This window comes from Fonsecaea monophora (genome assembly GCF_001642475.1).
Source record: "Fonsecaea monophora strain CBS 269.37 chromosome Unknown Scaff10, whole genome shotgun sequence".
In the NCBI taxonomy this organism is placed as follows: Eukaryota; Fungi; Ascomycota; class Eurotiomycetes; order Chaetothyriales; family Herpotrichiellaceae; genus Fonsecaea; species Fonsecaea monophora.
The window spans coordinates 351,543-373,821 of record NW_019173941.1 but is presented as its reverse complement, the minus strand read 5'-3'; the positions used below and the strand labels follow the sequence as shown (position 1 = coordinate 373,821).

General features: G+C 52.6%; 8 protein-coding genes across 8 annotated transcripts; 3 read left to right on the top strand and 5 right to left on the bottom strand.

Annotated features, from left to right (window-relative positions):
- Positions 1–194: 194 nt before the first annotated feature.
- AYO21_02400 (hypothetical protein) lies at positions 195–1,196 on the top strand (the record flags this gene model as incomplete). Its single annotated transcript, XM_022652379.1, has 3 exons — positions 195–303; positions 370–718; positions 773–1,196. 3 exons carry the CDS (start codon positions 195–197, stop codon positions 1,194–1,196), a joined length of 882 nt encoding a protein of 293 aa, XP_022515415.1.
- A 768-nt stretch (positions 1,197–1,964) lies between these two features.
- On the bottom strand, positions 1,965–3,755 carry AYO21_02399 (hypothetical protein; the record flags this gene model as incomplete). The annotated part of the gene is made up of 1 exon (XM_022652378.1): positions 1,965–3,755. One exon carries the CDS (start codon positions 3,753–3,755, stop codon positions 1,965–1,967), a length of 1,791 nt encoding a protein of 596 aa, XP_022515414.1.
- A 353-nt stretch (positions 3,756–4,108) lies between these two features.
- Positions 4,109–6,551, top strand: AYO21_02398 (hypothetical protein; the record flags this gene model as incomplete). The annotated part of the gene is made up of 2 exons (XM_022652377.1): positions 4,109–4,254; positions 4,310–6,551. 2 exons carry the CDS (start codon positions 4,109–4,111, stop codon positions 6,549–6,551), a joined length of 2,388 nt encoding a protein of 795 aa, XP_022515413.1.
- A 171-nt stretch (positions 6,552–6,722) lies between these two features.
- Positions 6,723–8,633, bottom strand: AYO21_02397 (hypothetical protein; the record flags this gene model as incomplete). Its single annotated transcript, XM_022652376.1, has 1 exon — positions 6,723–8,633. One exon carries the CDS (start codon positions 8,631–8,633, stop codon positions 6,723–6,725), a length of 1,911 nt encoding a protein of 636 aa, XP_022515412.1.
- Positions 8,634–9,454: 821 nt separating this feature from the next.
- AYO21_02396 (hypothetical protein) lies at positions 9,455–11,611 on the bottom strand (the record flags this gene model as incomplete). The annotated part of the gene is made up of 2 exons (XM_022652375.1): positions 9,455–9,894; positions 9,958–11,611. The coding sequence occupies 2 exons, from the start codon at positions 11,609–11,611 to the stop codon at positions 9,455–9,457; spliced, it is 2,094 nt and encodes a 697-aa protein (XP_022515411.1).
- A 1,231-nt stretch (positions 11,612–12,842) lies between these two features.
- AYO21_02395 (hypothetical protein) lies at positions 12,843–13,570 on the bottom strand (the record flags this gene model as incomplete). Its single annotated transcript, XM_022652374.1, has 2 exons — positions 12,843–13,091; positions 13,160–13,570. The coding sequence occupies 2 exons, from the start codon at positions 13,568–13,570 to the stop codon at positions 12,843–12,845; spliced, it is 660 nt and encodes a 219-aa protein (XP_022515410.1).
- Positions 13,571–16,641: 3,071 nt separating this feature from the next.
- Positions 16,642–18,452, bottom strand: AYO21_02394 (hypothetical protein; the record flags this gene model as incomplete). Its single annotated transcript, XM_022652373.1, has 5 exons — positions 16,642–17,783; positions 17,838–17,975; positions 18,037–18,130; positions 18,195–18,251; positions 18,306–18,452. The coding sequence occupies 5 exons, from the start codon at positions 18,450–18,452 to the stop codon at positions 16,642–16,644; spliced, it is 1,578 nt and encodes a 525-aa protein (XP_022515409.1).
- A 1,512-nt stretch (positions 18,453–19,964) lies between these two features.
- AYO21_02393 (hypothetical protein) lies at positions 19,965–21,483 on the top strand (the record flags this gene model as incomplete). Its single annotated transcript, XM_022652372.1, has 3 exons — positions 19,965–20,401; positions 20,498–20,978; positions 21,043–21,483. 3 exons carry the CDS (start codon positions 19,965–19,967, stop codon positions 21,481–21,483), a joined length of 1,359 nt encoding a protein of 452 aa, XP_022515408.1.
- Positions 21,484–22,279: the final 796 nt, after the last annotated feature.

Below are 22,279 nucleotides of genomic sequence, written 5' to 3'. Positions count from 1 at the left end.
CCGACGACGCGACTTTTAACGCGGCCATGGCACTTTCGCGATCTTGGATTCAGTTCTCGCAAACAACTCCTCCGCAACTCCATTACACAGTCAAACAATCCACAAAGTGCTATTCCAGACCATTATCAGAACGTCATTGGGCGCGTTGAATTCGATACACCCACTAAAGCACGTCTGTCGCGCTTGTCGCAATCATGTCGGTGGTTTCCCTGTTGGGCGTCAAAGTCCTGAACAATCCTGCGCCATTCACCGCACCCTACGAATTTGAAATTACGTTCGAATGTCTTGAGCAACTTCGTGAAGGTAAACGCATCTTGGGAGACTTCTTTCTTCATTTCAGATTGACTGACGACTATCTATGTATCATAGACCTAGAGTGGAAACTCACCTATGTCGGCTCTGCTACGTCCGCAGAACACGATCAAGAGCTTGACTCTCTCCTCGTGGGACCCATTCCTATCGGAGTCAACAAATTTATCTTCGAAGCTGATCCTCCGAACCTATCTCGCCTGCCACCATCCGAAATCCTCGGCGTGACAGTGATCCTCCTGACCTGCTCCTATGATGGAAGAGAGTTTGTGCGCGTCGGTTACTACGTCAACAACGAATACGATGACGAGATATTGAATGCCGATCCACCTGCTAAGCCGGTGATTGAAAAGATCCGCCGCAATGTGCTTGCAGAAAAACCCAGGGTCACCAGATTCGCGATCAAGTGGTACGTAAACTTCCTCTAGCTGCAGATTCATACCTAACTTAACTCTACCAACAGGGACTCTGAAGAATCTGCTCCAGCCGAGTATCCTCCCGAGCAGCCTGAAGCTGACACGCTCGATGACGATGGAGCCAACTATGGTGCAGAAGAAGCAGAGATGCAAGCAGCTCTAGAGAAAGAACTGGAAGAGACCGAAGCAAAAATGGCTCGAGAAGACTCGACGAATGCGGACCAAGAAATGACAGACAGCCACAAAGTCAAAGACGAGGAGGAAGAAGCCAGCGAGGCTGAAAGTGAAGATCTTGAGGAGGAAAGCAGTGAGAGCGAGGACGACGAAGAAGATGAGGAGGGTGCAGAAGGTGAAGATGCAGAGATGGGTGAGGGCGATGAGAAACCCACTGCTGCCTCCAACACGACTTCGGCACAAGCGAATGGCGAAAGTAAAGGGACAGAGGCCAAGCCAGAGGTCATGGTTCATTAGAGCCACGTGGAATCACAGTGCACTGGTTTCGAATCCGACAGCAAGGTGTTTGGCGTATGGGTTGGCCCGTCTTCACGGAAAGATGAATCAACGTGCATGCATATTAGATGAGACGAAGAGCATGACTGATGGAGGACATTCTATTGGAACCGGAGTCAAAGACACGATGGTTCAAACAAGGTGGCGGGGACATATGCTTGCCCTGGTGGTACATACAGCGGAGACACGCGTGGGTGATTGATGGAAAGAATCATAATTGACCACAAGTCCTTTTCTGTCCCGAATCACTCTTCGACCTATCGTTCGCCGTCTACACAGGCAGTGTGGCGCATTCAACGACATCGATCCAAACCTTTCTCGACGGTACGTCGCAATAGAACCAGAGGAGACGAGGAGACGAAATAACGAAGAGAGCATCACAGGAAACTACGGTTCTGCCCTTCCACCATCAGCCTTCTCTCCCAAGCGTCAGACTGGTCGAACGATGCTTCGTCCAGCCGGGCCTCGTTCTCGAGTTGTCTTACAAATATCCAAACAGGTTGCGGAATCGGTCGTTCCAAAAGCGTGTCAAATCAAACAGATTGGCTAGCTACATAAGACATTCTCGTGAAGGGGCATCGTAGTAATGAAGAGGAGAGAAAGAGAGGGTCGGACTTGGTGAATTGAGACGTCAATGTCCGTTGAAGTACCTCATGGGACACCACAGCAAGGCGTTGGAAACATCTCCTCGCAACACATATACACACACATGGCGAGATGTAGCAACTCTCACACAGCCGAGTAAACAGCCGTCACATTCCTGCCGCACACCACACGCTGCTCCATTCTCACTTTCCTCCCACTGGTCTTCAGCTGTACATCGTGCATAGGTGTCAAATGCAATCTGTGCTCCTCCCTTCTTCCCATCTCTGCTTCACTAGCCATGTCCAACGGCCGGATATACGTCGGGAGCGGCACATTGTTCCTCTTGCCTGTGCCCAGCTGATAGAATTCGTTTCCTCCCCACCAGAGCACATCGGAGCCCCAGTTGGTGTCGTCCTCTGAAGACTTCTCCGAAGCATCTAGGTAGGTTACGTTGTCGAGCACTGCTGAGGCATGGGTGCTCCCAACGGAGATCTGGGACATTCTGATCGGAACCACCTTTCGGGTCTTTTCATCATACTCAAAGAGGCCCGACAAGGACGGAATACGGGTTGGTGTGCCTTGGATATGGGTCCATTTTCCATTGCCCAAAGTCCCCTTGATGCCCGTGCCACATGCCCATGTGTCGGCGGTGGTCTTGCCCAGAGTTGAGATAGAGCTGGGGTCTTCCTCCGGGCCTGCGACGCGCGTAGCGTCAACGGTAAAGAAACTGTTTGAACCACCAGCCGCGATTGAAGTGACCTTGGACGATTGGTTCGTACCTTGGTACAGACGAGTAGTGGGGAGGAGAGAAGGCGTGTCGACGAAAGGAGCTTCCGGGTTGAAGTCGAAACCAAGTTGGCCGGAAGAGTTATCACCGAATGCAAAGACGCGACCCTCTTTGTCGAGCACAAGAGAGTGGTGATCTCCAGAAGCGAGTTTAGTGATCTCGAAGCCTTTGAGTGTGGTCAGTTCGTGGCACATGTCATAGCGGCCTTCAGGACGAGTGAGCCATGTCACCCCTGGGACGCCCAGCTGTCCACGACTCGGAAAGTCCTCGGTTCCTGAGGCGGCAGAGAAGACTCGTCCTGAATTTGTGAGCAAAAGAACATGCTCAAGGCCACCGCTGATGGCAACGACCCGCTCTCCAACTCTCAGATTCTTGGGCTCGAGCTTCCTGTAGCTGATGGTTGAGGTTGAATTCCAGAACGGGATCCAAGAACTATCGGTTTGTTTGTGTCCACGCTCCTGATCCAGCTTGGATACTGGTATTGAATATACGGTTCCGTTCTTGCTCAGCCCGATGATACGATCTCTTGATATCGCAATGGAGGTCAGATTCTTCCCCTTCAGTGTAACTGTTGGTTGTCGTATGTCCTCCGAGTACTCGATGCCCCATTGTACCAGATCTCCATTCTCCAGAACTGCTGCGCCGAAATTACGGTCAATCTTCAGATCTCGAAGCAGGACATCGTCGAACCAGCTCAGTCTCCGCGGTGTCTTGATGTATGTTTCATCTGAATCTGGGGCCACGACTCGACCAGTATTCGATCCCCACGCATACACGCCAGGGTTCTCCCAGCTCTTCTTGACTTGGAGATGCTGGGAGCTGATGAGGTCCCTATTCTCTTCCTTTGAAACGCCCTTTCTCTTCTTGGATGTTTCGATCACGACCTCCTGGGTTTCGGGGGGTGGAGCTTCTGCCTGCACAGCGTGCACCTGGGTCGTTGTATAGACTAGAGCAACCGTGGCTGCCGCTGCAAATATAGCAGCGGAGGGTCGCTTCCATGCTTGGTGAGTAGCGGCATTGCGTGTGGCCTTTTGGGAGAAGCGTTCCGCCCTCGAGAATGGAGCACGAGACTTCAACTGAGAGAGCGTGACCCGCCGTGGTCGAGTGAAGGTGCGTGCGGCGGCAGCTGGCAGAGTCCTCGAGGACATGGCTGTTCTTGGACGACGGGTGTGCGTACACTATACCTCACATTACCGAGATATAGTTGTTCTCCTGTAGATTTGGAGAGAGTCAGAATGAACCAGATAGTAGAAGGGCTCGTATTCGGAAATGGTGTGCGTCATTGACCGTTCACCACAGCCTCGTCCAAATCCCAAGGAATAATATTGGTCGATTTTTGTTCAGCCTCGTGTTATTCTCCGCCCTTCTCATCTCGAACAGGCCATTCATTTTGTACACCATGGTCCACAGGCAATGAAAAGGCCAACACCATTCCCGTATGGCCAGTCTTGTGAGACTCGTCCAAGGAATTAGCAGTCCGTCACCAACCTAGGTCACTGCCATGACTTTGGAAGAAGGAGAAATCCTGAACGCCGAGGATGATGCCACTCTAGCACAACTCGAGAGCGCAGAAACAGAACTCGAGCTGTTCAAGTTAGCCGGAGATATCGACGAGGTCCTGTTGGACGCAAGTCTCGATGAGTACCAGTGCGTCTTCGGAAGCACTAGATGTTGTGTTATTCTCGCTGAAACATCAGGACAGGCAATATCTCGACCAACTTGACGCTGCCAGCGCTCACCTCGAGACCCTCCTCGCCTCCACCGCTGCCACGCTCGATGAGCTTTCTTCCATCTCTGCTTCCTTCAAGTCCGTCAGCGCTCAAACACAGTCCTTCCAGGCCCAGTCTGCCTCTATCCTCGATGAGCAGCGTAAAAGTGAAGTTGTGGCGCAACAAATCGCCGAGAATCTGCGCTATTATGAGCCGCTCGAACAAATCACCCGTCGTCTCAATGCACCGCAGGCTGGTAGCTTCGTTGGCACCAAGGACTTTTCAGATCTGCTGGTCACCCTGGACGAATGTCTAGACTACATGCAGACGCACCCGTCACATAAGGAAGCGGAAACCTATCGGTCACGCTACAGGCTGTTGCTCACCCGGGCATTGACGCTGGTGCGCAACACATTCATGGCGGCAGTGCGGGAGACGACTACTGAAGTTGCCGGCCGCATTGCAGCGAAACAGCTCAACGACACCACCATGTCCGCGCTCCTCTATGCCAAATTCCGGGTGGGAGCGGCCGAGATGAAGGAACTCGGCCTGGAGATTCAGAAGCGCGCCAACCCGCCCGCGGACGCAGAGCCAGGCACAGAAGGGGAATACCAGAGCCTCATGAACGAGTTGCACTCCAGCTTTGCCGCCTGTCGAGGGAGATTGATTCTGCCCCTCGTCCAGAAGCGCCTCAGCGAGACGGCTCAGATACCCAGCTCCAAGGACTTGGTACAGTTTGCACGGGCCAGTATCGGCTATATCCGGGGTATATGTCTTGACGAGTTCGAGCTGTGGTCAGAGTGGTTCCACGGCTATCGAGGGCTCTACGATTTCCTCGAGTCGATTTGTGAACCACTGTACGATCATCTTCGACCTCGGATCATTCATGAGAACAAGCTCTCCAAGCTTTGCTCACTGGTCACGCTGCTTCAAACTCGCTATCTTCACGACGAGGAAGAAGACGGGCCCACAGATCTGAATCAGCTCGACTTCTCTGCGCTCATCCAGACGGCGCTGGAGGATGCACAAACCCGCCTTGTTTTCCGCGCGCTGGCGATCCTCCGTGAAGACATTGAAATGTTCAAACCCAAACCTGAAGACCTGGACTACCCTCGTCTCACCTCCGCGCCGCCTATGTCGGCCACAGTAATGCTTTCTGGGCGCCGCTCGTCCCGGGACGCTCTGACGCCTTTGCCCAAAACACCCACCACCAACGACTTGGACGACGATTCTGGCGAAGAAGGTAGCTTCAGCTGGTCACTTGCCTCGTCGCGCCGGTCTGCTTTGAAACACTGCTATCCCACACTCTCAAGATCTCTCCGCCTCCTGTCCCGCATCTACCGGCTGGTCAACTCGTCCGTATTTGACGACTTGGCGCACCAAATTGTACACCAGACCACCCTATCTCTCGTGACGGCGTCCCAACTCATATCTACCAAGTCCTCACCTGTCGATGGCAGGCTTTTCCTCCTGAAGCACCTGTTGCTTTTGAAATCCCAGATTGTGGCGTTCGACATCGAATACGTTACCCCGGACGTGAGCTTTGACTTTTCAGGCGTGGCATCCACATTCTGGGAAATCCGCGAACGGGGTGGCCTGTTCAACCCTTCAAGTTGGATGAAACTGTTCAGCTCTGGCGGATTGCTGCCTCGTGTGGTGGAAAACATGCTGGATGCGAAAGTCGAACTTGACGGGCAGTTGAGGACGGCCATCAACGAGTTCACGGCAGGGTTTGCTGCGGACATGTGCAAAGATCTGCCCAAGGACTTGGAGAAGTTGGGGCCTAAAAAGGCCGAGCGGGAGGGCGTGCTGGCCGAGGCGGTAGAGAAGACTCGGACGAGGATTGAGAAGGAGATTCCTATCCTGAGAGCTAAGCTGGAACAGTATTTGGACGACCATCGCACGAGAGAGACCTTGGTCGCCGCTGTGGAGGACCAGGTCGTGCAGATCTACGAGGTGTTCTTCGACGCATACACCTCTCAGTCCGCTGGGAAGGCTGGCACGCGGAATGGCAAGGTCAACGGCGCAGCAGCGACGGCGGCAACACCCATCTCTCGCAAGGGAAAGAGCCCAGAGAATGCAGTGTGGGATCTCGATACGTTTGCCGAATGGGCCGAGGGGCTGTTTAATGTAGCGTTGCCTAATGTCGAGGAGGAAGAGGAGGAGGAAGTGTACGTAGATGGAGACGGCAGCCATGTCGCCTCGAGGAGTTTTTCGAGGAGTGGTAGTCTCTAGACACGGCGGTAGTTGCTATATCCAGATGAGATATGCTCGTTCCATCATCCAAGGACCGATGTTTTGCGGCTCTGAACTTGGTTTGGCGTGCCAGCATCTAGGTGTGGCTCAACTGCTTGCTTGTTATATGTGTGTATGATGGCCGCCACTGCGAATGCTTGACTTATCTCATCATCGCATTCCAGTTGCACAGGGTTGTCGCCCGCGGTGGTTGACTTTGCCTCTTCCCTGCCCAGTCTGGAGTTTGCGCGCCCGGTCGACCCAGCACGTCGCGGCGGCCGCTATGCCTCCTGAGACGGCACACTCGCGGTGCAGCAGGGCCTGGAGCGTCGTTTGTACGAGACTCGCGTTGGCGTCGGCCGCCACCGCGGGGTCTACGTGGTTCACACTCGTCGCATCTACTCCGGGATGCGCTGCAGCTGCGTAAGTCGTCGCACTAGTAGAGGGAGATGAACGGGTGGCAGTAGTAGTAGGGGAAGCTCTTCGCCTGTTCCCGACGACTCCGATGTTGCGTGTGCTCGGAATCCGCATCAGTGTCAACTCGACGTCGATGCCGACCTCCTGGGCCAGCGAGACGACTTTCTTCGTCAAACACGCATACATGGATGTGTCGTCGGTGTGGTTCGCTGCTTTGGCCTTGGCCGCTCGGAGGGCTTTGAGGTCACCGCTGGCAGGCTGCTCTTCGGCGTGGTTGTTGTTACTGCTGATAGCACTCGTGGTAGTAGCGGATGACGATGATGCGAACGTGGCATCCTTGGTTGTGTAGCGGTGTTTGGCGCCACTCAGGGCGTGCGAGCAGCATGGAATAGCTAGGAAGGGTAGCGGAGAGTTTGGAGACGACAGTGTGGCGAGAAGAGGCGTCCAGGGGGTGAGCTCGTCGGCGTGGTTGGAAATGATGAAGGTGCCGGCTTCGAAGACCCCGTCGTGAATCCTGCCGCCTGCTTCTCGGAATCTGTCAATGTCCTCGGCGTTGAGGTGGTCTAGGAACGGCTGTGGAATGCACAGCATCTCATCGAGGTGGCTGTCCATCTCGAGAACGTCCCATGTCTTCCGTCTTCGAGCATCAAAGCCACGTCCCTGGTATCCCTCCTTGACGAGCACGTACGTCAGAAGACCGTTTCCGCATGCGATGTCGACAAACCCCGGGAACGTGTGTGCTTGCGGGTACATTCGCTTCCAGAGCTCAATGACAAAGGCGGCAATGGCCAGGTCTTCGAATACGTGCTTGGACGGTTCTGTTTGTTCCGCCCAGCGTGAGATGAGATCTCCAGCATACTGCTCCTTCAGGCGTGTGTATGTGTCTTGGACGATGTGCTGGGGAAGGATCGTATCTTTGAGGGCCGATGGAGTGAGAGACAAGCCTGTCGAGTCTTTCCCATCTGGTGTTCTATGGCCGCTTTCAGTGATGGCTCGTTCTGGTGTAGGATTCTTCGCGAGTCTGAGGAACGTCTGGAGCAGTGAGACGAACGTTCGATGTGTTCGGGGTGGTAATGGGTCAGGAGTGGTTGGGAAAGGAAGGAAATGAACAGAGAGCGTCGTCTGAGTCCCCTTTTCTTTGTGGAAATATGCCAGAGACTTGACCGGTGGATGATACCATGGCATGTCCGCCTCAGCATCTACTTGCGGATCGTAAACGACAATGCACCCCGAACTCTCCTCCCCTGTTCGCTGGTCGAGGCTGTAGATATAGCACCACTGGTCAAGTGGACGATCGAGCTGGGGCTTTCGAGGGATGAGTTTCCTCAGGACCTTTCGTTGCAGTGTTGCCCCCTCGAAGACTGGTGCTGAAGATGTGCGTTCAGGATCATCTTCATCTGCGGCCTGTTCTTCGTCTTCATCGCTCGGTCCTCTCCCAGGGTGCTGACAGAATTTCTCCTTTTCCGAAACTGTCTTCAGCCGGTGTGCACTGTCGTACAAGATGTCGGCCCGGAAGAGGTGGGTTGAGTTCAGGTTGGGGTTTTCCAACAGCAGATCTGTGACTTGTTGAAATCGGTCAGCCGAAAGGCTACAAGACTCTGAATATTCTGGAGCGGTTTTCCATTCCTGGTGAGCATCTTGTACTTGCAGCGTGTCTGAAGCCATTATCCCCGCGATGGCTCTGTTTTAGGGTCAAATCCCATTCTTTAAGTCAAGTCTGGGCAATAATATGCTGAAGTGAAGAGGCCAAACAGGGTAGGTAAAGTAGTCACTATTCAGAAGAGGAGCGACGGAATTACCACGAGTCACATAATCAAGTCAACTATTGCAAAAATCACCCAAAACCCTAGACTTTAGCATCCTAGGCAAGAGTAAAAGTGAGGATGAGCAAAATAAAAAACAAAAAAATCCGAAGAAAGAACGTTACTGAAAACGCCCTGGGAGAGGCTCGAACTCTCAACCTTGAGATTGTCATAGCTTCAGGTGAAGCTTTAAAAGTCTCACTGAATCATAATTAGAACTATTATCAATCTTCACTGACAGTGGCACGACCTACCGCGCTGACCAATTGTGCCACCAGGGCTTTAATGGCAGAATTTGTGGCATGTTATATATATACCTTTTTTTATTGTGCGGGCTTTGATAGGCTGGTTTGGTGGGGCGAATCAGAGTCTAACCTCGTGCTCCACAAATGGAGGCCTTTCTTCAACCTCCCTTTCAAAGATGGAACACTAAGCTAGGTGGCTAGATGTCCCGCATATTACCTGTCCTCTTCTCGCGACTGTAGGTAGGGTTATGAGTATAACATATGGGACACCGCCGACGAGCTTGACTGGTACATAATACACCTCGAGGCGCATGTTACATCAACCTATGTAGGCCCTTGAGAGCAGGTCAAATAGATACCCAGATGGCCAGAAAAAGAACCCGCAAAATGGAATTACATGTGCATTCGCTTCCCAACAGAGCAGTCCAGTTCGTGAAACCTACAACTTGGCTTTGGTCGTTCCCTGTTGCTTCTTCCGCTCCTCAAACCACTCCTTGACCTTTTGCCTCGCCACCTCAACAACCTCCTTGTCCTCCACCGTCGCAGGAATATTGACTTCCTTGTCATATTTCCCCTCGACGGCATTCTCCACCAGTTCTCTCAAGACGCGCCGTAGAGTCTTTCCGCTCCGTGTCTTGGGAATCATCCCTTTGCCTTGGACGATACCACCCAATGAGGCAATGGCGCCGATCTGGTTTCGTACGAGATTGTTGATGCCGGTGAAAAACTCCTTGGAAGGCGTCGCGGGCAGGTCCGAGGGAGTGGCGGCAGAAGGAATGACAAAGGCAAACGGCAAGTGTCCCTTCATAGCATCGGGGACGCCGACAACGCATGCTTCGGCAACGCCAGGGTGCGATGTGATGGCTTGTTCGATAGCACCTGTTCATGAAAAAATAGGTCAGCATTCAGTTTCCATCATATTGGCAGGGTGTTAGACTGTACCAGTACTGAACCGATGGGCGGCCACATTGATGATATCGTCACTTCTCGACATGACGTGCAAATATCCATCCTGGTCAATCATCCCAGCATCTCCAGTGTCCACCCACTTCGCATTGAATCGTCTCAAGTAGCCCTTGTAAAACCTTTCATCATCATTGAATAGTGTGGTAAATCCAGTAGGAGCCAACGGCATTGCGAGCACAATATTTCCCATCTTGCCTTGTTCGACTTCGTTTCCCTCGTCGTCGACTATGCGCACGTCGAATCCGGGCATCGGCTTACCGGCACTGCCGGGCTTGATGGCCAACGCCTTGTGCTCTTCGCGACTGTGATGATCAAATCCAATGGCCGGGCGCAAGGCCAAGCCGGTCATGGGACTGCCGCTTTCGCTGGACCACCAGTGATCAATCACTCTCGCGTCTGGAGCAGCGTATTTACTTAGCAACTCTTGATAATGTGTGATGATGGCCGGTTCGGATCTCTCTCCGGCAAGGAACAGTGCCCGCCAGTGCCTCAGCCGGCCCTTCTCGCCAAGTTCTTTGAAGAATTTGTCTTCAGGATCCTCTTTCCGGATAGCCCTGAGTGCGGTTGGAGCGGTGAACAGCGCTGTAACCTTGTGCTCGTCCACCATGCGCCAAAATGCGCCTGCATCGGGCGTCCCGATGGGCTTGCCTTCGTAGAGGACGGTGGTTGCCCCCGCCAGGAGAGGTGCATAGACAATGTACGAATGTCCCACCACCCACCCGATATCACTGCCGGTGAAGATGACGTCGCCAGGGCCCTTGACATCGAAGAGGTATTTGATGCTGAGATTGAGGCCGACTGCATGTCCGCCTGCTTCGCGGAGTACGCCCTTGGGCAAACCGGTGGTGCCACTGGTGTAGATAATGTACAATCCGTCTGTGCTCTTGACCGGGACCGCCTCAGCTTTGATGCCTCTATTTCGAGCACTCTTGACGAGACGTTGCCAGTTTCTCTGCCCCTCATCTTTCCTCACAGGATCCCATCTCCTGATGTCTCGCTGCCAGATGATGGTTTTGCTCGGCTTCCAACTGCTTTGCTCAATCGCGCTTTCGACGAACGGCCTGTATTCCAGAGGGCCCTTGGTCCCTTCGATGGCACAGCTGGCTGTCAAAATGACCTTGGGCTGGGCAGCTTCGATCCTCTGCGCCAGACTGGTAGCGGCAAACCCTCCAAAGACGACTGCATGCATGGCACCCAGGCGAACGGCGGCGAGCATGCCAAAGATGGCGGCTGGTATCATCGGCATGTAGACCAGCACGACATCTCCCTTCTTGACACCTTCTTCTCGGAGAACACCTGCGAGAATCTCCACCTCGTCCAACATCTGACTGTATGTGTACTTCTCTTTCGACCCACTCACGGGACTGTCCCAGATCATGGCAATCTTGTCGCCATTGCCAGCCTTGACATGGCGGTCTACGCAATTGTACGTGGTGCTGATCTCTCCGTCAGGGAACCATGACCAGTGTGGATGCGTGATTCCCTCCTTCAGGTTCTTGGGTTGCCTGCGCAGGACCGCGCTGTATGGTTTATGCCAGTATAGCTCTTTAGCATGCCTGTCCCAGAACCCTTCTGGGTCGGATAATGAAGCATTCTGTACCGCATCTTGGACCGTGTTATTTGGGGACATGATGTGCAGGACGAAGTGTATAACACTTCACTCTCTCGAACTTGGTAAGGGTTACAATGAAGAGGGCGCAGATGTTGTACAGGTCAGACGTAGGGCAAGGCAGGGTTGGGATTCGGACGGCAAGGAGCCTCGAAGCTAGAGAATGATCAAGACAGAGCGCGAGGCCGTAGGAACATATAAGTCTGTCTATGGACAAAGCATGAACGACTGATCGAAAGCACCAAGCGAGGCCCGGGTTTGCGTGGTATTCTCACCGCGATCCAGTTGAGGTTTTGCTCTCAACGGGCTGGTATCAACTATAGCTTTTCTGCAGCACAAGATGGAAATGACCGAGCCAGCTCCGGAAGCATTCCATCAGAAAGAATTGTGGTCGCTTGGAACGACGGGGCGAAGGGGATCGGTCCAGCGGAGTCGGACTTGGGTTGGGGGAACAGACATCATTCGATCGTCGCCGACTTTGCGGGGGGTGGGTTGCATGCTGGAGAGATGCGCTACAGGCGCCGAGAGGCTCGGGGAGTTGCAGACCGCTCAGGATGGTCAAACGGAAGTGGTTGGGAGTCAAATGGTGGAAAGGCAATTGATCAGCCCCCGAGACAAACCCGACAGACGCTTAGGGAGAGCTGTCTGGTGCTGTCTCACGTCTCTACAAGCACCGAGTATCGGCTTCCTATATCGTTTCTCCAAGCGACTTCGGCATTTGGACACGCTAAGAGCATTAATAGACCGGTCCGTTTGTTTCCACGTGTTCCGCTGGTTACTTTTGCTTGTTTGTATTGCTGGCTAACTGCACGAAGAGTACACCATACAGGGGATCATCCTGCTGCTTTGTAAATCAACAAGGCCCAAAACAAGAAACGCGCTATCCAGAAAACTTCCATTCATTAAATGACCAGCACCCAGGGTGAGGGGTGCGATATCTCATTGTACCTTCTAACTGTACAAATCGTCCATCACACCACTCCAACGACTAGCCAACAAAACTCTATGTCCCAGGCGCCCGCTGCTGGTATACACACATTTGCCCAAACTTGTCGTGACCGCTCAATGTTCATGCCGTGACGTGCATACACCGCCAGTCGAGCAGGCTAGCCGCTGTTCCTTGCCTGAGTCTCAGCGCTAAGAAGTTAAAATGCAGAATCGTGACTGCGGAAACTTGACTGGCTTCTTCCGAGTCGAACGCGTAAGAAGCCGATCAACGATCGCGAGTCAGGACCTGAGATGCTTTCCCCGCTTACAGGAGGAAAGCGGCGATGGCACCAACACCAGCAAGACCAGCACCGACGTTAGCAACGAGGGCGTTGGCAGCACCAGTGTAGGTGGCAACAGCGGGGGCAACGCTGGATGGCGCATAGCTGGACCAGGCGGCGCTGGAGGTGGTGGCCGCGGCAACGGGGGTAGAGGTGCTGACCTCGACCGGGACCGAGGACCAGTCACCCCAGGTGCCGGTGGATTCGGCGGCGACGGAACTGCTTGTATCAGCCTGGAAATTTGTAAAGTCAGCTTAGGTTTCAATCTTTACCTGCAGGAGGTGGAGGTCGTGGTGTAGACAGGAACAGAAATGGTGCACGGGCAATCAGTGATAGTAAGGGTCGTGGCAGAAGTGACTTCGTAGGTCTTGCCAGCGTGCGTGAATTTGGTAGCATATGGGCAGTAGGTCGTGATGGCACCTACAACGGTCGTGGTATAGGAAACAGGAGCAGAGCTGGTGGTCCAGTCGCCCCAGGTGTGGGTGCTCTCAGGCGCAACGGGGACCTTGGTGGTGGTCGTGGTCGCGGTGGTGGTCGAAGTCCAGTCAGCCCACGTGTGGGTGGTTTCGGCCGCGACGGGGACCTTGGTGGTGGTCGTGGTGGTCGTAGTGGTGGTGGTTGTGCTCGACCAGTCGGCCCAGGAGCTGGCAACACCAGCAGAGGCGCTGGAAGCGAGAGCTGCAACAGCAATGATGGATGCGGTGACCTTCATTTTGACGGAGTGGTAGTTTCTGGATTAGAAAACTAGGTATTGAAGATTTGTTGGGTTGGTATTTGGGGGGTTCGTTGGAAACGAGTGTGGGTGGCACAAAGACCGGCTTTCGAGCTGCTGAACGAGCGACTGTAAGTTGGAGTTTTGATCGTAGGATGGAGGAAGGAAAAAGAAGTTGTGAGTGCGAAGAAGGTTCTTTCATATATGGGCGCGGGAGGCCCATGACACCTAACAAAAGGGAAATTAAGGTATCATTTTAGCGTTGATGTTGACCCCGGTGGTAACTGAGTGGACGACGACGGAGTGGATTGAGGGTGGGTGGACGATAGCAGTCTCGCGGGCGTCAGGGGTAGCGGCGGGTCTGTTTGGTCTTGTCTGTTTTGGCTCGGTGGTGGTAGTATAGCGGAGTCCACATGGCGTTTTTAGACCAGCCTCATCAAGACTTCTGTCTGCGCCATTGGTTCCAATCCAACTTCACCCGAGATTGTGGCGGCGAAAAGTGGCAACCTCCTCCACTCAGCTTGGACATTGTCTCGTGGGTGGGCACCAAAACAAGTTTGCCTGTTGGGTTCTCGTTTGCAGGTGTAGGTAGAGGCACACAGTCGTACGAGTATTCCCAGGCCCCTACCATATCGTTCCTTCTCGATGTTGTTTGTCCGACGACAAATCCCATTCTCTGACACAGACAGAACATGAGGGATGGTGACACGTCTGACTTCGATTTGTAGAGCTTGTAATTGGGAACTGGGTACTCGTAGATCCGACTGGTCCAGTGACCGACATCATCACACGACTAATTCGCCTCTGTTGTCTCTTGTGTGCCTGTTTACCAGCCAGGGTTCATTGGGAACCAACTCGGAAAGCAGCTGGTTTCGCGTAATTTCTCGCCTCTGTCCCAACCGAGATACTTTCACCTACGGTAGTCCGCGGTGTGTGAGTGTCGGTTCCAGTCCTTGTCAATATTGTTTACACCTGAGATCGCATCGTTGATCCAGCAGCCCAACTGGGCCATAACATCGAGGTCTATTCGTTCGAGTAGCGCAGGAGGTAGATCCGAGCCGCCGCATTCCGTGAACTCTTTGATTGCTGGTTCGCTTAGGGCCTGGTTTAGTTCACCGTCCGCGGTTGCAACGTCCGTGACATCCTGTTGCCACCCGCACCCCAGAGTAGCGTAGCAGAGCCAGTAGTACGAGGTAAACAAATATGAAATTGAGCTTGAAATGATGTGCTCGGAGGTTTTTGACGCACTGTGAAAGTAACCCCAGTTGAGGAGCAGGGCGGAGAGTTGGAAGTGGCTCTGTTGGCGCTGATCTGGTGCAGTTTCGGAAATGAAGAGCCAAGATTGGGTCAGGGGGTGCAGCCAATCAGAAAGCTCGGCCGTTGCCGCCTCCCTGCGCTGGCTTCATCGACTTTCGCTTCCGGTGCTTCATTCTCAACCCAATTCACCGTTTCTCCCCTTTCGTCACCCATGTCAAGTCTTTCTCGAGTGTCTGCACCGTTGCATCACATTTTGATTGGAATGCAGAAAACGCATATGCACACAACGAATGATTATCGTACGAGTACAATACAACCCCCGTCCATTGCCACCCTGGGCTTCGCCTGGTCCTGCGAATCTGAGTCTGAGAAGGATGACTTGCAGTTAGGGTTACTGTGCAGCTGAAGGATCAGATCTCGAATCACTCAGATCCCGTCATCTAGAGCCTCCGTGCTCTGTCCATCTATTCGTCTTCGTATGAACTTTCTGACACCGACTCCGCAATTGAGATATTCATGCTGACCCATTGGAGAACGTCGTGGTATCGATAAAGACACAATTTCAATAGCATGCCTATTTGAGCCCATGTCAATATAACCCACGAGGTGCCTGCAAATAGCACGCGATCATGCATTTATGCCATGGTGGAGCCGGAGCTAGGTACGTAGGTACAAGAACATACCTCGACTTAAGTTATGAGTGCTCAGAAACACGATTACTCTTTCCAGCAACTCCGACGCCTTGGTTCCAATGTACGGAGCAGCTAAATAACAGCCGCTCAACGTGATGGAGCAAGCAGCTCCACGGAGTCCATTCCCTTTCTGGCCACCGACCGTGATCTTTTCGCACTCCACCACTGCCACATGCTCACAACAAACATACCAAAGAGGACTTCCGTCATGTTCGGAGAGCTGAAAGGCTTATGTGAAGAGCAGCGTGGAGGCAGAAATGATCGTCTCATTGTACATACGGATGTACGAACAAGCACAGCACTGCTGAAAACCTATCCTTCAGTCCCCACGGTGAATCGCCACGACACCGATGATCAAACAGGCACGCAGCACTCGTCCGCCTCCCTGTCGCTTGGCCTCAGCCAGTGGAAACGGCGAGTATCATGGTCAATGGTGGATATTCTGATTCTGAGACATACCAGGGGTGCGAGATGGAAAGAAGCGCCTACTAACCACTTGGCCGATCGGTGAAACATTTCCCACCAAGTCCGGCCTTTCTCGAAACGAAAGGGCGAGACTGAACCCCTGACACGTGACTATGGCTTTCTCCTGATGAATAATGGCCGAGTGGCCCCCTGACAAACTCCTGGGTTTTCTCTGATCAGACACATTATTGAAGGCTCTCTATCAGTGCCTCATCACAATTACTTCGCGACACTTGATCATTGAAAATCACTGTCAATCATGTGCAGAGTTCGTTCAAGTCGATCCTCATCCTTGTATTGGCAATTTCCGTGGCAGTTGAACCATAATGTCTTGTTGACATCGATTGACTTTCACCAGGTTGCGAATTACACTGTCTCCTACTCGTCCATTCACTGTTAGACGCAGAAGATCGCCATTATTGAGATCGGAGTATCTAGATGCGCTGAAAAGGCATCCTGTCGACCCATCCTTTTAAATACATGTTTTTATTGCCCATTTTCCCTCGCGATCAAAAAACCTGCCCACCTTGCCCACCTTTCTCGCTAGCACAGCAGCTGAGCAGCGCGGTTGTTCTGGAGACGGTCACTTTGTCGACGTCACCATCGTGCGAAGTGTCGTGGTCTGCAGAGTTTCCCACTAAACTAGTCGTCGCGTCCTTATCCCTTCACCCACGGCTCTGCAAATGTACCAACCCAATCTTCCACTTCCTTCCTCAGCGTCAGAATCTCGGTGACTTCCGTCCCGTCCTTGAGATAATCCAAGAAACTCTTGACTGCTCCGGGATTCTTCTTGCCCTTCGCTTCTGCATCCGATCGGGCGCTCTTATCCACCTTGATAGCAATGGACACTGCACGATCAACTATCTCCGCCACGCGCGTGAAGTCGCTTGACTGGAAACCCCGTGTAGTCATTGCAGGCGAGCCCATTCTTAGACCCCCAGGCCTCAGGGCAGATTTGTCCCCGGGAACCGTGTTCTTGTTCGCGGCCACGCCGCACAGCTCGAGCACGCGCTCAACGCGAGCACCGTCGATGCCCTTGGATTTCAGATCGACCAGGACTAAGTGGTTGTCGGTCCCGCCACTGACGATGTTGTAGCCCAGACCACCTGTGTAAGCGGAATTGCCGAGCCGTTCTGCAAGGGCCTTGGCATTCGACAGCACGGTCTTTTGGTACTCCTTGAATTCTTGCGTTTGAGCCTGCTTCAGAGCAACGGCGAGGGCGGTGATGGTGTGGTTATGCGGACCGCCTTGGTGGCCGGGAAAGACGGACGCGTTGATGGGACCTTCGAGGTCGTACATCTCCTTCTCGCCCTTCTTGGTCGTTCGGCGCACGCCCTTGCGGTAGAAAATCATGGCCCCTCGAGGACCACGAAGCGATTTGTGCGTTGTGGTTGTCACCACGTCCGAGTATTGGAAGGGGCTTGGAATCACATCCGCGGCGACCAGGCCGGATATGTGAGCCATGTCAGACAACAGGTAAGCACCTACTTCGTCGGCAATCGCGCGCATGCGGTTGTAGTCAATCAATCGGCTGTACGCAGAGGTTCCGGCGATGATGATTTTGGGTCGGTACAAAAGAGCATACTCGAGCATCTTGTCGTAGTCAATCAATCCTGTTGACTCGTCCAGGCGATATGGGAAGGTCTCGAAGTACTTGGAGATCATGGATATCTTCTTGGTGGGAGTTTGGTAACCGTGGGACAGATGGCCTCCATGGGGGAGATCGAGACCCATGATACGGTCGTGTGTGTTGAGGAGGGCGGAGTAGGCGTAGAGGTTAGCGGGAGAACCAGACAAGGCTGAGTCGGTCAGCTTGAGATATCACTGGAGTTCAATAACATGTGGCCACTTACGTTGGACATTGACCCCCCATTCTTCTGGATTCAGGCGATATGTCTCCAGAGCGCGCTTCTGACATAGTCTCTCGGACTCGTCGATATGTTCGTTGCCTCCGTAGTACCGTGCGCCCGGGTATCCCTCTGAGTACTTGTCTGATTCGAGGGTCAGTAAATTGGTTGTTCACGAATTAGATGCGGTGCCACAGTGACTCACTCTGCATGACACTGCCCAAGGCATCCAGCACTGCCTGAGAGGTGAAGTTTTCGGAAGGGATGAGATTGATAAAATGTCTCTGCCGACGTATCTCCTACAACGGACAAAAAAAGGCGGGTTAGAGCCAGGAGGTAGAAGTTGGTATCGGGGTCTCTTACGCGCTGCAAGATCTCATAGATCTCGGGATCTGCTTGTTTGAGATGCTCACCCAGTAACTACGGGCTATGTCAGTATGTTGAGTGTTTTGCATTCGCTTTGGAAGATGCTACCTTGTTTTGGGCCTCGGTCTGGGCCGAACCCTGTGTTCGAGAAGACGACAGCCCTCTGATAGTTACCCTGCATGAGAGACATATCGATGGTTTGAAGGCCAAGGACTGTGAGGACCAAAGCCTCTTTGCAAGAATTGAACTGGCCATGTTTATACAGGCAAGATAGTAATGGCACTGCCAAGCAGTAATGGCGAAAAAACCGAAAATGCGGAGTCAAAGAATATATCCCGATCAAGCCTCACAGGGAGTCAGAATCGACGACAGGTTCAGATGTCCTCTGTACTGGCTAGTGCCAGCTCTTGAAAGATGACAACTACCCTCGACTTGGATCCCTGATAGAGGCTGCACCTCAGATGTAAAGAGGAGGGAGTGCTCTGGGTGATGATATATAGATTGGTCGTTCCATCAAAGTGGCGCAACCATCAAGGAATGAAGTCCAACCAATGCGGAGGTTTTGCCGAATGTCCGAACTTCCCTTGCCGGAAGGTCAAGCGAGGCCAAGACTAAATTCCCGACTTTGTCATTTTCTCTTCTTGTTTTTTCTTTCTCCTCCACAACTAAATCCAAGATGAAGAGCATCTGTACGTCAGTTGCAGCTCCCGCGCTCTGGCTATTGAGCCGGAGGTCTGTGGGCGATGCTGATATGTCCTGGGTCCAAGCACCACCTTGAAGGACAATTTGAAACAAAGACTGATTGGACATGTTGTTTCATCAGGGCTGACCTGACTTCAGGTCATCTGCCTTGTCTCCCTGCTTTTGTGTGCGCCTGTGAATGTTTTCATTCTGCTTGCTGTATCCTGTGATGAGCTGGACTGGAGTAACTCCAACTGCGATATGTGAAAGCATGGGTTTGCTGCTGATGGATATGTGGACCAGGAAAAGGCACTCTGTGAGCGGTGAGGAGAGACATGGAAGAGATGTGGAATAGGATCTGGCTTGATGAACTGGGTGTGCTGCAGCGGGCATTGAGGATATCTGCCTTCACAAGCTGAGTGTTGATGCTTTTCTTCATGAATTCCATCTTGACGTCTTCTGTCAGCTGGCGATACAATGAATGATGCTGATCAGTCCTTGCTTTCCCACGTGACTTCTTTCACTGTCTTGCATCTCAAGGATGGCGTTCGGCAAACCTGCAAGAAGGACTGTTCCTTGTGATTGCCATGAGGCGGTTCTTGCGCCGTTCAACAGTCCGTCACTGGTGGTATTGGGTGATTGAGCCGTCTTAGCGTGAATGCTTCACACCTCGCTGCCGCCCCTGCTCTCGCTGCTTTAACAGAGCATTGGGGGTCCTTCCTTCCTGGAAATCACATTGTCAACTCCCTCCTTCCTCCTTCCTCCTGCCTCTTGCTTGCTGCTCGCTGCTATACAGCTGCCTGCCAAGCGGGAGGTGGTTGAGACGCTGCTTTTCCACAGACGCGTTGCGTGAATTTGATCTTTTTGAAAACACTCCTCCGTCTTCCCTGTCGGTCCCCATCTCCATCTCCATCTTTCCTCACAAGCTTCTTCCGTCTCCCCTTTGATCCGCCGGTTTACAAACAGTCAAACCTCCTGGTCGTCTCTGTAGACGTCTCAGATATCGTGCTCTCGTAAGACAGATCCATTTCCAGCGAACGGCTTGATTGCTCAGATTTGAACAGATTCATTCACCGCCCCGTGACCATGGCTCCTACTACCCGCAAGAAAGCTCAAGCTACCAACAAAAACACCCAAACCATGAACGTCGTGACTGCTGAAGCTGATATGCCGGCCGGAGGTGTTGCGAACCGCAAATACAAGGACGACGACCCGTTCGAACGTGTATTCGATCCTCTCATCGATGTTCCATCCTCTGATCATGACTCTGACCATTCTGATTACGAGGCTGACAAGAAGAAACGCAAGAGAAAGAGCGATGGTGATCGCAATGGCAAATCCAGGCGACGATTCACTCGTCCTCGTCCTCCGCCCCGCCATGCTCTCCAGGATCTCTCAGATGATGAATTTGCCACGAACGGCAATGCCACTGAGGAGGAAGAGGATGGTGGTCTCTGGGCTGTCGAACGTCGAGCTGGTGCGAACAAGACTGATGAGGAAGAGAACAAGCTCTCAAAGGCTCTGTAAGTCCAGTCTCCCTTGTAGGACGTCTCTTGATGACGGTTTTGCTTCATCTTCCGAACCCCGTTCTGGTACCTAGCTGACCAACATCTGTCTAGGAGCGTTGAGGTTGTCGGCGAAGGTGGCGTCAAGACAGTTATCAATCTCAACCTGGCTGACCTCTTGAAGAATTTGGGTGCTACTTCCTGGACTTTGTCTACCACACCACAAGCCAAACCTGCTGAAGTCACCACTGAGTCTTCCGGGGTCACCCCTGAGTCTCCCAAGGTCACCGCAACAGTTCAGAAGAAGAAACCCGGCTTCCTTGACCTGCCCATGGAGCTTCGCTTGAAGACATACCGATTGCTCTTCCGTGACGACAAAGCCATCGAGTTCGATCGCCGCGATTTCTCACACTCTTCTCATTTTCTCCGCACTTGCAAAACTGTTCTCCGAGAAGGCAGAGAGGTCCTCTATGGTGAGAACTCGTTCCACTTCTCCCGAGAAATTGCTATTCGCGGTCGATACTACGAGAAGGCCTGGAAAGAGGTCGGATACAAAGATGTCAGACGATTTCTTGAAGACATTGGACCTGTCAACGTAAGTGCTGCAGAAGCGAATGCCTCGTCCCCAGTTAATGGTGGAAACTAACACCCTTGTACAGATCTCTCACTTCAAATATGTCTCATTTGTGCTCACCGATGGAGCGGACAATCGTACCAGAACTTCCACCCAGATTCCAGAACGCAAGTTTGTCCACGACCCACACCTGCAACAGATCTTTCGTCTTATTGGACGTAATGTCACCTTGAAGACGCTCGCAATCCAGTTCGCTGGCCGCGCCTGCGTTTCCTCCAACGACTTTCACTTCCTGAAAGCTCTTACCGAGATCAAGTGCTACAACTTTGTCACCATCTATCGCTACAGAGGGCTGACCAACAAGTGCTTTGCTGATCTCAAGGAAAAGATGAAGCAGGTCATGCGTGTGACAGATGAGAATGGAGATGGTGTCGACCCGATGGACTGTAAACATAGGGTGAAGATGGTGTATGAGGGGTTCATCCCATCATTTCCCGTACTGTTGCATTACGTGTCTGACTGGTAACTGATTAAGAGCCAGGATGTCACCAGCCAGGATGTCACATCATACCATTGGTCCAGTCCGTCCTACGCGTATTGAAAACTTCTAGTATGTCCAGGGTGGCACATGATTGAAAAAAAGACACAAGAGGAAACGGGAGAGTCTTGCCAACAGGAAGGGGTTCGGAAAGTTCAAATTCTTAGACCCAGCACAACGTCAAGAGTAAACAAGAGGAAAACAAAAAAACACGATCACACTCGATGGGGATGGATTGAATCAACTTTGCTATCAACGGTGCCGTGCAGATGAACAGCGAGTCTGAATCGAAGGGGGTGGTCAAGCACGCTTTCTAAGGGACGTAGCGAAGGAAGAGTCGATGCTGGAGATGAGGAGGAGAGGATGTGGTGCAATGTGGTGCACGGTGGGCATGGATATGTTGAAACCGGCAACTTCGATGTTCCTGCGGACTACTGGCATCGACTGAATCGGACCTCAATCATTGTGTGTGGATACAGGCCTGGATTGTGCGACTCTGCTCTTGTTCTCCTTCCCACAGGCTGGAGCTAGAGCATCGAGTCAGTGCACATTCTATGGCCGAACATCGGAGAGAACAGAACTAGAACAATCAATCGAAAAAAAAAGAAAACAATCAATCCATCAATCATGCAAAACCAGGGATCTTGGGAAGTTTGTCTCTTGGTCAGCAGCGTTGGCTTGACTACAATCCGTTCCTATGTGTCTGCAATCTCGCGGCCTCTTTTGTAACTTCCCAACATGGATAATAACTTGGGTCTGTAGTCCAACTCGAATATATCTAGTA